The sequence below is a fragment of the Anarrhichthys ocellatus genome, unplaced genomic scaffold (genome assembly GCF_004355925.1).
Source record: "Anarrhichthys ocellatus isolate YVR2014 unplaced genomic scaffold, GSC_Weel_1.0 scaffold20, whole genome shotgun sequence".
In the NCBI taxonomy this organism is placed as follows: Eukaryota; Metazoa; Chordata; class Actinopteri; order Perciformes; family Anarhichadidae; genus Anarrhichthys; species Anarrhichthys ocellatus.
This window is the reverse complement of record NW_022280050.1, coordinates 7,259,996-7,275,479: the sequence shown is the minus strand read 5'-3', so window position 1 is coordinate 7,275,479 and position 15,484 is coordinate 7,259,996. Positions and strand designations below refer to the sequence as shown.

Sequence of the window (15,484 nt, the reverse complement as noted above, 5' to 3'; positions counted from 1 at the left end):
GCCTGGTTAAATACAGCCCTTTATAGCAAGCTAAGTGTTTACTGACAGCCATCTCTGAATGTGTAATCACCGGCTTTGCTCTTTTCTGTATGGAGGCGAATCAAATAGCTGTTAATTGAGCCGGGGATGACAAAATTACAATTTAATTGGAGACTTAATCGTCATATTGCACTAACACGCTAAAATAACAGAGTAAAGGGCTACAACACTTTACCACCATGGAACAGAATTTCAGAATCACTTGACTCCAACAAGATAATCACTAGGTTGTTCTCCTTGACCACTTACCAATTTGTAGCATCTCGGTCAAGACCAGTTGTAACCACTGACCTGAAGCAAACACACCATTCAGACATCTGAATATAGTATGAGCAACAGCAGGAGGAAATGGTTAGTGAGTCAATGTAAGATGAGACACTAGACAATGTTTGAACACAAAATGAAGACAACACTGAAACATTCAAGCAATACTGTTTTATTATATGGGATTTGAATATTACGTTCTGTCAATTATCACTAGACAACTACAAAATGCAAGTCCCTGAAATATTACTTTCAACAAAACCACACACAAAGATATAGAAAACAAACAATGTGAAATACATAGCTTTAAATAGAAGCAACAACAGCCCATTTATCAAAAGAATGAAGAGAGAAAATGGATATTACACTCGAGAATATTTTTCAAAGGCAATAAAACTTCTGTCGCACGTTATCATTGCCGGTACATGACATGTTGCATTTAAAACTTTACTGTTCATCCCTGACAAGAGCTGAGGTAGACATTAAATCCCTATCATCAAAGTGCTGGAAGACTACTTAATTAAAACAGTTCAACTACATAAAACAAAAAAAAAGAATAGTCTGATTAAGGCACAATAATTACTGAAAACAAGGCTGTCTCCTCTCAGGTTCTCTTTGTCTTTTCAAGCATGTTCCAAATAATGAAAAGACTTCAGTCCTACCAAACAATGTTTGCCTGAAGAATAATTTAAGCCACCAATAATTTATTGCACCAGGTTAAACACATCCAATACCTGCACTCTTTTGAGCACCGGTGCAGGATTGAAGCTACCCAAGAGGCCTGAACACACATACATAAACATAGCAGGGTGTAATCAATAAACAGCCATGCAGTAATATGCTGTCAATAAAGGTGCACCCTGCCTCAGATACTTGCCTCGTGTCTGTTCCACACCAAAGGACTACGCCAATCTAATGCAGCACATACTATCCTCTGCCTGCTGGGAGACTAAAGACATTTTTTAATACACTGGAAGGAATGTCAAAATGTCTGGTGTATCTGGTAAAAGATTTGGTCAGTGGTGGCGAGCATGAGGGCCACTGCGACTCTCCAAACTGTCAAAGCGACGTCTCAAAGATGACACAGATGTCCTTGGCACGGCACACGTCTGTCACCCGCTTTTTGTTCATGTAAACCTGGAAGTGCATCAGGGAAGCAGTGTCACAGAACACAAGCACACAGTCCAATCTAAACTACAATCTGTTAAGGCGTGATTCATGACAGATCCAGTCGGAGCCAGGTATAGGGATTTGTCACCCACTGAAGCGTGCAAAAGTGGCTTATTTAGCGCTGTGAAATTCACAGGAAAAAAATGTTGAGATAATCACTGAAATTATTTTGTTTCATTTGAGTTCATTTTTACTTGTGTGTTTGCTTAAAGGGTCCACAAAATGCTTGATTTCTAAGCACAGAGAGGCTGTGGCAGACCAACGATTTCAATGACAGAAAGTTTGAAGAAAAGAGACAAACGGGTGAAAACAGGTTGGCCTCAGCATGAGATATACCGTCGACTCTGGGATTCTCTTTCAACATGGACAAAGGAGCCAGAGGTTGATATCAGACTATTGAATGCATTTAAACCCTGACTGACAACTATAGAAACTTGACACACAACATGTGGACCATCTCAGTATTTAATAAGTGGTGCTAGACAGCTATGGATGCTGCAGGAATCTGATCTAAGGAGAGCACCCCACAATAAAGAAAGGAAAAACGTAAGGGCTTGAACAATGTCACTACCAATCCGCCAGTGTGCAGGGTAAGACGAAACCAAATAATACCACACTGTGCTGAGTCTTTGAAATCAGTATTTTACTCATTTCACTCCTCTGGCTGAGAAGATACAGTTCCGCTGATAAATTTGTGCGAGGGACAGAGAGAAAATGAAATGATGCCTACTTTTTTCTTATTTCACAAAGACCTGTTTGAAGTTGCAATATGGTATCTGTAGGCCCAGACAGATGCACATAAAATGGAATTGAACAATGAATAGCTGGCTCTTATCTGTTCACTGTCTGAAGGGGAAATACATCACAAATGAATTTCACAGGGAAAAAATATGGACATTCTCTATTACAGTAATCCCCATAGAAAGTTTATCCCAAATCGCGATGAAGTTAAACCCAATATTTCCAAATAGATATAGTGCAAAGAAAGCTGCTTTTCTAGAATCATCTCTAAAATGATCTCAAATTTACATTATGAGAAAAAAAAGATTAAACGGAGAGTTTCTTTGATAAAATCAGAGGATGTGAATCTGCAAAGGGGACAATTTCTCTCTCAAAATGAATGTTATGGTGTTGCAATGCTCCAAGTAGGCACTTTAAATTAAAATGGTAATCAAGTGTCTTTGCATTGTCAGGGTAATGCACATCTTCTCTTGCTTAACTGTATCATTTTGGAGGTGAGCAATGAAGTCTGGAGTTAGAGGGAGAGTCTGGGATTAGTGTGCCCTGGCTGGACTTTATTTAGTGACAGCCCCGTCCTGGGACAAAGGTGGGTGTGGTTACCTGTTTGGCTGTGTGCAGCAGTGAGGCGGCCTCGGCTCTGCCTGTCTGTTGGACCATCTGGTAAAAGAGCCCTTCCTGGTTCTGGAGCAGCACATATGGCTCGTCATACTCCTGGATCCTGCCGGCATCCAGAACCTGCAATCACACATACAATGCTGGGTGTGAGTGTGTGTCACTGCCTGTATACTTTACTTCGGGGAAAACTGACATTTCAGCTGTTTCACTGCTGAGTGTTGCATGCAGACAGGGCAAGATGAATGGGGTAACACTAGTTCTCTGCACACTGGAACCATCCATTTGATGTGACTCATGCAACGACAAACACCGGTGCCTGTTTGTGCTCGACAGGGCCACGGACAATAAGCTTAGCCTGTTAGCAGTGTGAAAGTCTAGTGCGCTGACTCCGACAGACTGAAGATCAGTGATTTATCCATGTATTTATCCTGGCATTTCAGCGGCTCAGGGGTGGTCCTCAGTCAAATCCAACAATCACACCTTTCAGGCACTCTAGAAAATTACCATCATTTCTGTGTCATCACATGCCGTACAAACCACACAAAGAATAGTGCCAATTCAAGCAATTTGAAAAAGACTACAATTATATTATAGACAAATTTTAACAAGCTCGATCCCCTTAGAGCAATGACGAGCAGTGTGTTATCGTTAAAGCCCAGTTTCAGGGAGTGTTTAAGGGAGACTTCTGCAGCAGCTGTTATAGTCGACAAGATACTAGGAGATGGAGGTTGGATCTTGGAAAGCATTCTGCGTCTAAATATGGCACAGCTTAAGATTTGGACAAGGCAATTCAGGTGGGCCACAGTTTAGTTCTCCTGGAAGGTGCTACAATCTGGGGGCATTTAACACGCGTGTAGGTGTGAAACAGACCCCGCTGTGCGATATTTGGCTTTTCTCAGCAACCCCTTCAGTGGCCGGGCAGCCACCAGGTCGTGCCCTGCCCTCCACAGACGCTCAACAAATGCCGCCACAAATGGCACTAATTGGCACCTCTGCAGGCAGCAGCAGGAAAGGGCCAAAGATCAAGTGGCCCTGAGCAAAGGCTCAATGAGGGAAAGCTGTGAGCGAGAAATCAGCCCAGCTGTTGCAAGTGAATTGCATCTCTAAAGATAGTGCAGTAGGCTCCTTGAAAAGAAAGGAAGAGGAGTTTGTTAGCTCTGAATCTCAGGTGAGTTTGACGTACGGCAGTGGAGTGCATGTTTTTGTGATTTAATTCCCGTTCTACAACATATTCTGTACACAATGGGAGCTTAATTTATCATAGTTGATAAGATAGAACAAGTTTGTGAAGGGATTTCACAAATGATTCGGGCTGAAAGCTCTGTTAACTAACTGATTACAGAAAGATAGTGATCTCATCTAAAATACTGACTGGAGTGCTGGACAACGGAAAGGTACTGCATTCCTACTTACCAGTATTCTGTCACAGTCAATGATAGTATTGAGCCTGTGAGCAATGGTGAGGACTGTACACTCTTGAAACTTGTCCCGGATAGTCTGCTGGATGAGGCCGTCAGTTCTAAAGGAGCAGGGAACACAACACCTCAGCACAAAAAGCCTGCTTCCTTTAGACCCTTGGGCAGGGAGTTTTACTTAACACTGAACAATGGCACATCAGCAGTGAGGTATGTGCAGTAGTAGGTAAAAACAACAAAGGATAGCAGAGCTCCTTACGTTAACAAAAATTGTTTATTTTGACGTTTATTGTAAAATTAAACGTTAATTGTTTTTTTAATATATTGTGATTTTATTCCAAACCAATTACATGTCATATTTTGTTTTTTCAGTCATACGAATAGTGTAATTGTTTACTTTTGGTGTTTTGGATTATTTACCATTTTATTTGTTTACTGCAGGAAGGCTCTGATCAATCCACCCGTGTGTCGTAGGCTAACGATAAGCCAACTGCAATTGGTCTGCTGTAATGCTCCAATCACAAAATCTTAGAGATATAATCCTTTTACATCCTCAGTTTCCCATCAAACAGCATGCATTATAGTTGATGAGTGTTACATCTGCGCATCTCTTCATGCGCTATTGATTTATTCACAGAAGTGTTTGAACATTTTAGGAATAAGTTGGGTTTGTATAACAACAGTGGTGCTACAGTTTTACTAAACCCAGTTAAAAAAACATCTGGAGTAGCACTAGTTTACAGTATAGCTACAAGTGCAAAGGAGTGCATGTTTCCTTCCTCCCTGACATTGATGTTAAAGGTTTTACTTGTAGACTCAAGTGTCACCTGACCTTGGGTCCACATTGGCTGTGGCCTCATCAATGATGAGGATGCGATTTTTCCGGAGGACGGCCCTGGCCAGACACACCAGTTGCCTTTGGCCCATGCTGATGTTAGAGCCAGACTCAGTCAGCACCGTCTCCAGCTTATTGGGCAGGTCCTCCACTACGGCCTTCATCTGCACCTGCAGAGAGGGAGAGCAGAGCCCCAACCCTTCATTACCCCTTCATAAAGGCTTCCTGTGGGGATGTCTTTAAAGAGCTATCCAAACACACCCATTAACCGCCTGGCACAATGCAGGGCCAGGTCCACTGATGACCTTGGCCAGTGCTCTCTTGTGGCCAGCCTCTAGCTTTAATCCAGGCCACCAAACCCATTCAGAGGCAGGACCAGGAGCTGAAGCCCTTCACTGTGGGGGGAGCCTTCATCCTGGTTGGCCTGACTGCCCAAACACATCTCCCCCAGCATTTTCAATGGTTCCCAGTTACAAGCCGTACATTGAGCTGGGCCCCATGGCCCTAATGGGATTTCCCCCCATGACTTGTGGCGAGCAGGGAGGCTGAATGGCAGCATTGTACAGCGGGACAGAGGGATCCCCCCCTGGGCCGGCGAGGGGGAATCATTCAGAGCCACGCTGGAGTACCTCTTGGAGTGCATTCCACAGGTCCTCATCTGTGTGCAGCCTGAAAGGGTCCAGATTCTTCCTCATGGTGCCCGTGAAGAGAACTGGGTCCTGTGGATAGATGGATATAGAAAGAGAAGGCCGTGGCCAGTTAAGATAATGACAAGGGGGAAGATGTATGAAAGGGTTAAGACAAGCTTTATAGAGCGCCGCTAGGCAATGTTTGAGGGGAAGATGTTCACAAAGGACTTGCTACACTCAGGAGTTCTATTCAATGATCTCTAAATATGCTTCAATAAGTTGATCTTTTTACTTGGAAAACCAGCAATTGTGCACTGGCATTGGTGGACAATAACTGTGCGTCATTGTCTGAATATATAATATGGCGGAAAAAGTGCCATCTAGTCACTGTTACCATACAAAGACTTTCATACAGCAGCTGTATTAGAAATGATAATCTCACATTGTCTGCCAAAAGTAACAGCTTTACTGCACAAGCATTTGTCACAAGGAGTTATCACATCAGTTTACTATCCTCATAAAAGGTTAGTCTCAGATCTTAGACAGCTAGGATGTCCAAGATATGTGTTTATGTTGAGCCGCACACACCTGTATCAGTTTTCATCGGCACAGTCATCTTTAAGAGAGTAAATAAAGCTCTCTATTACAGAGCCGATGAACGAGCCCACGAGTCCACAGGCATTGTTCCAACATGCCACTCTGTTTGTGGTAAACCTGATAAGCAAGAGCAAGCCGGCATCTCCTTGTGTCAGGTCAGATATTTATTCATAAATGCTGATCCAGTGCTGAAGTGATTTACTGAACCCCTCCGAGGACTCTCCCAGCTCGTCATACGGAGAACGTGCTGCCTCTCATGGTACAGAGCTGCTGTAGATAAGCTTTTCATATGGCTTCTTTTTCCCCCATCAGTGAACAAATACGGCTGCGCTTTCCTTTGAAACATAAGACCGAATTTATGACACTTAAATGGTTATAGTGACAATTTTTAAAAAGCTTTAAAGAGATGTGGCCGAGTCTATCACAGGGAATAGAGGTGACGCGTAGCAGCAAACAAATGCCTATAAGAAAAACTGATAGACTTCAACTGTATCCTCAACAGTAACGGCAATGCGATAACTTCAGTTTACTCAACATATTAATCTGGTAAATTTGAGATAAGACCAGGAGCGAGATAAAAGTACACAAAGGCTGAGTGTCCTGAATTAAGGTTATAGTACTTCTAGTGCGAATGTGACTCACTAACACACTTTCATCTCTGCTCATTTACAGGTCAGCAGTCAGTGCTAAATTAAGCATAAACTCAGGTATGTAGGCACACAGATGTATGCAGCACACACCTCTCAAATACAAAATCAAGTCTCAACAAACATGTAGGTCAGAAAACTCAGGACTAACTGCTCAATTTTCATCCAGAAAAAGTAAAGCTTGTAGGACTTTCATGCTTGCTACCTGTGCCTTAGAAAATGTTACACCTCTTTACTTCCAATGAGCTTTTCCCTCTGTCACCAAAATACCGCCTTGTCATAAAGCCAACTGAAGTCCCAATTCAAGCTAGTTTTGTGACACACGTTAATTGAGGATTCAATGTTCGGTCGGAAAAACTGCTTTCAAGCACAGCTTTCCATAGAACGATTATGTGCTCCACCAATTCTAAGCTCTATGTTTGCCACAAAAAATCATTTTTTCCTAAGTCATTCCTGAGAATTCAATAGAAGCTGAAATAGATCCTTTTTCAACGCAATATGCTAATAAATGCTTATCATAATCAAATCTGTGGGTGGCAAATAATGAAACTCCTCACTGGCAATGTATAGTATACATATCACACTCAAAATGCCACAGGAGAAGCCACACCTCACAATTTATATCAAAATTATTTTTCCATTTTAAAGGCTGACTGAATATCATTTCATCTCTGACGTCTCAGAGGAGAACAAAAAGGCTTTCAGATGGATTTGTGTAAATCCAAGAGACTTGGTCTGTACAAGTTTGTAAAACTAAGAGCATGATATAGAGAAACTCTACTAGTAAGAATTCATATCGTGAAAATGCAATACAGTCAGTATGTGATGCAGATGGTCATGCAGTTAAAGTTCTGACTGGTAACCTGCCACTTTGTGCAAGTCTCGCCCAGGAGAGACAGAAAGAGTAAATAAAATCACATCAAACACACATCACATCCATCTCAAACTACTTTGGACGAGGAAGTAAAACTTTATCTGCGGTAGTAGCAATGCCAGAAACCTATCAAATCCACTGAAAAGCGTTAATGAATCTGTTTTTGGGCATCTTGGCTGCACCCTCGAAATGTTTGAGACTTGGGCTAAGTGACGGTGTACAAGGGGACTCTGACTGTGAGGATGGGGGAGACTTCTTCTAAGCAGCTTTCCCATGTTTGGGGGGTAGAGGGCTAATCCTCTGTCAGGGATGGGGAACTGCTCTCTTCACAGTACAGGCCGTGGGAGTCTTCTCCCCTCCCTCCACTCTGCTGACACTCACCCGCAGGCTGGCATTTTCTTAATGCCGTATCAGTTTCAAGAAGCGGAAATAAAGTTAAACTGTCTCAAGGCATCCGTTTGTCTCACTTTCAGAAATCCCCTGAGAGACGACTGTAAATTTCCTCACTTGTTTTAGCTTTTTAAAAGCCAGGCGTATAAAAAAAAGGGCCAAATCATGAAGGTGTCTGTTACCAGTGTTCATCTGACATTTCAGACGATTCTCAATCATGAGGATTCAAAAGAAGTAGAGAAGAAGTCAAAGTGAAGGTCCAGCAGTTTGAGAAAAGGACAAATACATTAAACACAACATTATGTTGAAAGTTGGACTTCTGTACCTAGGTTTTAATATATTATTATGTCTAATATTTTATTATGAGTTATCCATTAGTATACAGTTGTATATGTCAAGACAGAACAGTTGAGACTGAGGGCAATTTTAAAAGCGCACCTGTGGGATGATGGACATTTTCTGGCGGAGGGTGTGCAGACCAATCTCAGAAGTCAGAAAACCATCAATCATTATTCTTCCCTCAGGTTCTGCCAGCCGGAACAAGGCAGAGATCAGGGAGCTTTTACCAGCACCAGTGCGTCCAACAATGCCAACCTACAGTGGAGGAATCAGAGCTATTCTTACATCTGTAAAATATTTCACAAATTCACAGAAAAAAAGGGTTATTAATCATACTTGTGCTTTTTTTGTTTCATGTCACAGAGGAACATCTCATATGGCTAAGTATAATAGAGCCACTTGTATTGTGTGGCTATTGAAATATATCAATGGAAAACATAATATTCTACAACAAGCAGGTATAACAAATCACTTTTTTGACAGTAGTCATATGACTTTGGCATATAGTTTAGAAAATGCTAGACATTTAAAACAAGAATGATTGAAGCCTCTGTTGAACATTTATTAGTCACATTGCAAAACAAAAAATATTCTTGTATCTTGTTTGTATCATTTTTAAGCTTATTCACATGGCATCGGAGGAACCCATCTTGGTACCATCAGTATCATTTTGTTTTGGACCTTTTCCATGTTTATGATTCAAGGCAGCTATTTTAAGGTGTTCTATATTCTATAAAAGTGCTCATTTCATAGTACAACAGTGTCGTGCATTTCATATGCCAACGTCTGTAGGTTGGGAACTTTTAGTTACTCCCTATAACTCCAGGTCTATGATAACTGGTGAAACCATTAAACAAGGCTCTATAGGTTTCATAGGCTTAACCACTCATCTTTTTGTATCTGTGTATATCATGTACTGTGCAAGCCAACCAATCAGGACGTTAGACGAAGACTGTGTTCAGTGAGCGTAGCCCTGCATGAAAAAAGTGTAGCCCTCTCATTCCTTTGAATGAGGCCTGAACTTGGTTCAACTATTGCCACAGTGACATCATCCAGCAAGACGGTGTGTCGGCCCGAACAGAAACCTCCAAGCACACATTCCTGGGGAATGACTTTGTACCAGGTACACAGTATCTCAACAGTTCCAAACCCCAAAATTGTTGTTTCGAAAGACAACATTGTTGTCATTGTAGAAACTTTCCAGAGTCCTTTCTGTGAGTACTGTAAGCCGCAGAGCAGGATGTTTTGCATATGAGAAGACTTTGAATTCACAAATCTGTTGGTTCCGAGATTGTATTTCATGTCTTAACCTGAAGCCTGAAGCAATTTGCCCTCTCCAGCATGCAGCAACGCAGACCTTTGCTGTGTTTTAATGCATGGCTGATTTCGGTCTGAACACTACCTAAGAGTCTACTGCCATGCTAGCGGCTCTGTGAGGCTTTATATACTGTAGATACAGCAGTGCTTTGAGCTTAATGCTAACATGCTCACAATGACGTTAACAGGCAGATTCTTTGACGGCATAATGGTTACCATATAAGTCTTATTTTAGCATCTTAGCATGCTAATAATTCCCACGAAACACAACATAGCTATGCTAAAGGTATTTCATCAAATATCAAGTACTGAACAAATTAAAATTGTACCTGATAGTAGGCGTACTAGATGAAGGTAACTTCATTCAGTGTGTCTAGTGGGAAAGCATCACCCTGCCATTACTGTGGTGTGAAAACCTGCAGGTCTAGCCAGTGGCTCCACTGTTGCATACCCAAATCATGCCATTCACACAGACCATGGCCAGTCTAGATCAAACTGTTTTTGGCTGACTACTGAGTAAATCCCACGACAAAGACCGAAACGCAACCAAGAACCAAATGGAAATGGTGACAACGATGACATCACAAGGCCATTCCACTGAACTGGGCTGCTTATGCCACACGCTGCTGCCTGCCAACACATAGGCTTGTTAAATGCCATTAGCCAATTGACAACCTTTTGTTTGATTTTTTTCTACCCTCCCCTCCCCGTTTAGGTTGAGAGTGCTGAAGGACCAACCTCAATGATCCAGGATATTAATGACGTAGATGATGGGGTTTGTCTAAATGTGGCACATACCGTATATCTACAAGCACAACACTTGGGTGTACTGAAAGGTCACATTAACTTTTACTTTAAACCAAAAGAACAGAATGCTAATTGACAAAAAGCTAAGGGTTGTGCAGTTGGCTGAAACAATCCTCAAGGAAACACAGGTGATTATCACAAGAGAGATGCAGGAATGCACAACTAGATGCCTTTACCCGGCCTTTGTTAGAAGCATTTCAGATCAGAAGAAAACGTTCCCAAAAACCCTTGTGACCTCATGTCAAGAGTAGTCACAGACACATTTACTGATAGTATAATACGACAGAGCTCTCTTCTGCAGAGGCTGCAGCAAAGAGTGCACAGAGAGCAGCTCACAGAATATGCATCCTCCAAGTTAAACAGAAATGGGGTACTGTGGAAGCATGCATTGAAAAGGCTTCACCACAGAGCACAAAATATCATAGACACATAAACCTCTCAGGACCAAGACATATGCATTTCACCCAGGTGGTTACAGGGGTGAGATTATGGACAAAGGCTTTTAGACTTTTTCAAAGAGGAAGTAGGAGAAAACATTGCTGCAGCCACTGAATCACAAATGGGGCTGTTGAATAGGAGCTACACACATTGGGTCATCCTTTCCCAGCAGAAATCACCTCTGTGCTAGTCAGCAAGCACTGGTTCACTGTCTAAACTACTACTTGTATTCAGTACGTGTATTCAGTCTGTTGAGTTTCTTCTCCTGTCTGTAAAGCTCTATGTATCTTTGTTTAGAAAATTGATATTCACAGAAATATTTTCAGCTGCACTTTGCTCTCCATAATCAAGGTATCATATCATGAATTCCAAATGGGCTTGCTTCGGGTCCTCTCATATCACAGGGATGGGCACCAGGAAGAGCCTCCTCCCTTGTCCTCTGGCTACACAAGCCAAAACAAGTCAAAAGACTGTACATCCTTAAGTCGGGTCACATCTGCCCTTTGGTGCTTTGCATGCCCATTTTAAGCATGTGGATACATAAGGATATGTCTTAAGGGAAAAAAATTAACACACTGATGGCTGAATGACCAGATTTTTCTAGAATATGGCAGATCAAAGGCCCTGCTATGTAACTTGTTATATTTGTATAACACCCATTTATAAGTTCACACTAATTCCATTACACTAATTGGCAGTGAATGTAAACAAAGGTAATATTAAGCTATTTGAAAAAATTCTCAAAATAACTGTCTCACAATGCACGTGAAACTTTCCTTGGCCTTCATTAATCAAACTAAGAAGAAAAAGCTTTTCTCATTTTACTTTTCCATCTCATTTCAGACAAGCAAAGTTCATTGAGGAAAGCAGATTCTACAGTTAAATTGTATCTGCAGCATAACAAAATGAAAACGCAAAGGACTGTGTATCATTGACCGTAGAGATGAGTAATATGCCCTTACGAAGCTATTGCTCACCAAACTGAAAAGGTGCACTCCGTGAAGATCACCGCCAAGTGTGTCTGCAACAACCACTGCTGTAATGTGTGAATAAATGAATACAACCCACCCATCTAGACACAAATGGGCTATAAAGCGTTGTAAAACACACTTCATTCAACGTCAAAAGTAAGCGGCAATATATGCAGGCACTCAACTTGAAGATGTTGTATAAGACATACAATCAAAAGCCAAAAACTAAATGAAACTCAACAAGCTGTCTGCCCGCATAGTAATGGCAGAAGTATGTGCATTAGTAGTTCAGTTAGCTGTTAACTGTGTGTGCAAACTGTTTTACCCCACCGCTACACGGTGGGTCAGCTGGGTTATCACTAGCAGCCCCTACTGGCCAGGGGCCAGTTAAGAGTTGTAAGTAAGGAGTCAGCAAGCAGTCAATGGCAGTATAAAACAGGCATTAATAGGTGTTTTGAGAAAGTGTGAGTCACAGAAACCACAAGAGGTCCTTGAGCTTGCAGCCATAACTGGCCGCCCACAATATTATGCAGTTTTCTGCAGCAGAATGCAAGATTAGCCTTGGACAGACATAGAGGTGTGCACTCACTCACAGACACACACACACGCACACACACACTAAACCAATTGCATGATCCTCCTAGTGTAGATAATAACAATGGAAGGTCAACTGTGGTGTTGCAGTGCGTTGTGTGTTTTTATACGATTATGTGCAGTAAGTGACTGTAGTGAGGGCCAGAGTGAATGTATCTTGTACTGTAGGTGCAGATTTCCTTGTGAAAGGGTGTCAGGGGAACTGTCAGGCTGCACAAAGCCTTTCACCTCCATGGCATGTGACAGAGATCCCTCCCAGGGGCTGTCAGAGCCAGGGCCTCTGCACTTATCAACCCATCCATTGTGAAATCAGCCGCCCTGGCCAACCATAGCCATGCAAAGTACACCCCCTGCATTAAACACAATTTCAATCATCCTCAACCATCTCCCTCTGCTTCTCTCTCTCCACCATCGCCCATCTCCCTCGGCCTCTCCTCTCCTCTCATAGTGAATAAACAGTTGTCACTGTCAGGTTGCTCAAAATGCAAATTGGGAACAAATGGATCCACTTGAACAGTCTTAATTACATGATATGTATTCCATGAATCACAAATGGTATAGTCCTGAAGATTCAGCAGCACAATATGGTGTCCCTTTAATAATTGATTTCAAAATAATGCCACACAAAAAGGAATCACATCACGCCTTCTACACTAGCTGCATATCAACCAAAGTCACGGGCTGTGCACGCCAGTAAGCATGCACAGGTGGTAATAAAGACAAGAACCTTTTCTCTTGATGCGATGACGACAGTCAAGTTCTTTAGGACCAAACGATCACCGGCACTGTAAGAGAAGTTGACTCTGTCAAAAGTGATGGACCCCGCCTTGGGCCAATCATTCGGCGGCTGCTTGTCCGTCTCCCAGGGTGCTTCACTCTCCAGCTCCGCATACTCAACCACTCTCTCCACTGATGTCATCTACAAAAGATAAAGCAAGGTTTTGCTCTTTTGATCACTTGAAACTATTGAAAATGGCAGTACTTCAGCTTCAGTCAACGTAAAGTTATTCAAAGAACAAAAAACAGCAAATATGACAACATGTCCTCCTAGTATTTCAAATGTAACCATCTCAAAGAGAATCATATTTAGCCGGTGAATTAGTGTTTTATAGGAGTATTCCAGTAATGTAGTATTGCACTTCCATAAAGCTGGGGGATCACTGATGGATTAAAAAAAAAAAAACGTGGCCACAATGAAAGAAGAAGAGGCCGACATAAGATATCTTTTAGTCTCTGAATCAAGTCCAAATCTGGAGCCTACATTTCCCACAATGCAACTTAGCTGTGTCTTTCTTTAGAGCCTCCACATGGCTGCTTTGAACGTCGCTTACCCTACTGCCCACGTCTTAGTTTTCTGAAGTTTACGCTTCATAGTCCTCACTGACTTTGTTGACCTTGTGCACACTGCACACCAATCAGCAAGCAGTTTAGTGATGACACATGGCTTTCGTACCATGATACTCATAGTTTATTTGGTGTCTATTTGTAGCACAAGCATTTAGTTGTGCTTTACTTTGTCTTTAGATAAATTTGCCTGAAATCATTGAAATTTATTTTTCTTTGAGTTACCAGTGCTGAGGGTGCCGCTGCTGGTTGTTACTGCTGGAGGGAAATCGTGTCATGCTGGAGCAAAATATGCACCCTTTGAAGCAGAGCTGTTTAATAAAGTAGCCAATCAGAATGTACCAAGTGCCAGCCACATCATGGGGCGGGGGGATTTGTAGTTTAGAGATTTTGTTTATTTCTTTAGACTATATTGTTTTGTTGATTGCTAAAATAGTAGACCCCTGTTTCTTGTATTTGTAGTTCACGTGGTAGTGTTTGTTTTTATGTTATCCCTTTGTTTCGAAAATGGTCTAATCAGCCATTATTAGTTAAATTCTGTTTAGTTGACCTCTTTTATACGCCCAGAACTTTGTCACATCTTTAGTAAATTGTTTGTTTCATTTTGGGTAAATAAAACGCTCTCTCGTGAAATGAGTTTGGTGATATCTGCTCAAAATCTAAACTGAAGTTAAGTGTTCAAATGTAAATGTCCTCACCATGTTCTCGATCTCTGCACTCTGTCTGACGCCCCACTGGAACATGCCTGTGAGTGTCACTGCATAAGATAAAGTCAGACCCACTGCACCTGGTTCCAGTCCTGAAAACATAGTAAACATACAGGTGGGAGTTCATCGTCATAGTTTCACAAATAAAGTCTCACACGTCAACAATGTGTCACGTGGTTTAGCTAAAGTCCATACCATCCCTGAGGTAAAGGCAGCCAAAAGCAGTGATGGTGACAAATATTGAGCAAATTCCATCAAGACGGACAGCAAACCAGCGAGAAGTAGTCAGGAATAAAAACCAGGCCTCTGTTAACAAACAAAAACACACAGTTTATACAATACATGTCATCTCTACAGCCTAAATATTGCTAAAATTTAAAAATTTAACATTAGCCTGAATGGGTTTGATAAAAAGTCATTACCCTTAACTGAAATATAATTTTTTTTATCTTTTCAACCTGAGTGAAGATCTTGATATTCATCAAACATTTGCTGAAACCACTGCTGAACCTTGAAGGCACGGATGGTGCTCAGTCCTTGGAGAGAGGAAGAAAGGTGGGAGAATACGGGACTCCGAGCTGAAAGAAATATATGCACACACCATATTTGTTAGTTAGCATTTGAGCAAACATGCATCAATGATGCTTAGTGCTGAAACATAGTCAAAGTTGATGGACAATATTTCCCTGATGTCCAAAATATTAATGTGAAAATGTTGCCCAGAGAATCTTTTTGTTGCCGATGTTTGCAT

General features: G+C 41.7%; 1 protein-coding gene across 1 annotated transcript in view; it reads right to left on the bottom strand.

The window, feature by feature from the left end:
* Positions 1–550: 550 nt before the first annotated feature.
* Positions 551–15,484, bottom strand: part of LOC116389590 (multidrug resistance-associated protein 4-like) — a 36,369-nt gene continuing 21,435 nt past the window's right edge. The window contains exons 22-31 of the mRNA XM_031858379.1: positions 15,192–15,311; positions 14,929–15,039; positions 14,725–14,825; positions 13,410–13,601; positions 8,655–8,810; positions 5,709–5,798; positions 5,077–5,249; positions 4,243–4,348; positions 2,815–2,949; positions 551–1,440 (exon numbers count right to left, since the gene is read on the bottom strand). Of these exons, the coding sequence (XP_031714239.1) occupies positions 1,363–1,440; positions 2,815–2,949; positions 4,243–4,348; positions 5,077–5,249; positions 5,709–5,798; positions 8,655–8,810; positions 13,410–13,601; positions 14,725–14,825; positions 14,929–15,039; positions 15,192–15,311 (1,262 nt within the window). The 3' untranslated portion in view covers positions 551–1,362. The remainder of the gene's footprint in view (positions 1,441–2,814; positions 2,950–4,242; positions 4,349–5,076; positions 5,250–5,708; positions 5,799–8,654; positions 8,811–13,409; positions 13,602–14,724; positions 14,826–14,928; positions 15,040–15,191; positions 15,312–15,484) is intronic.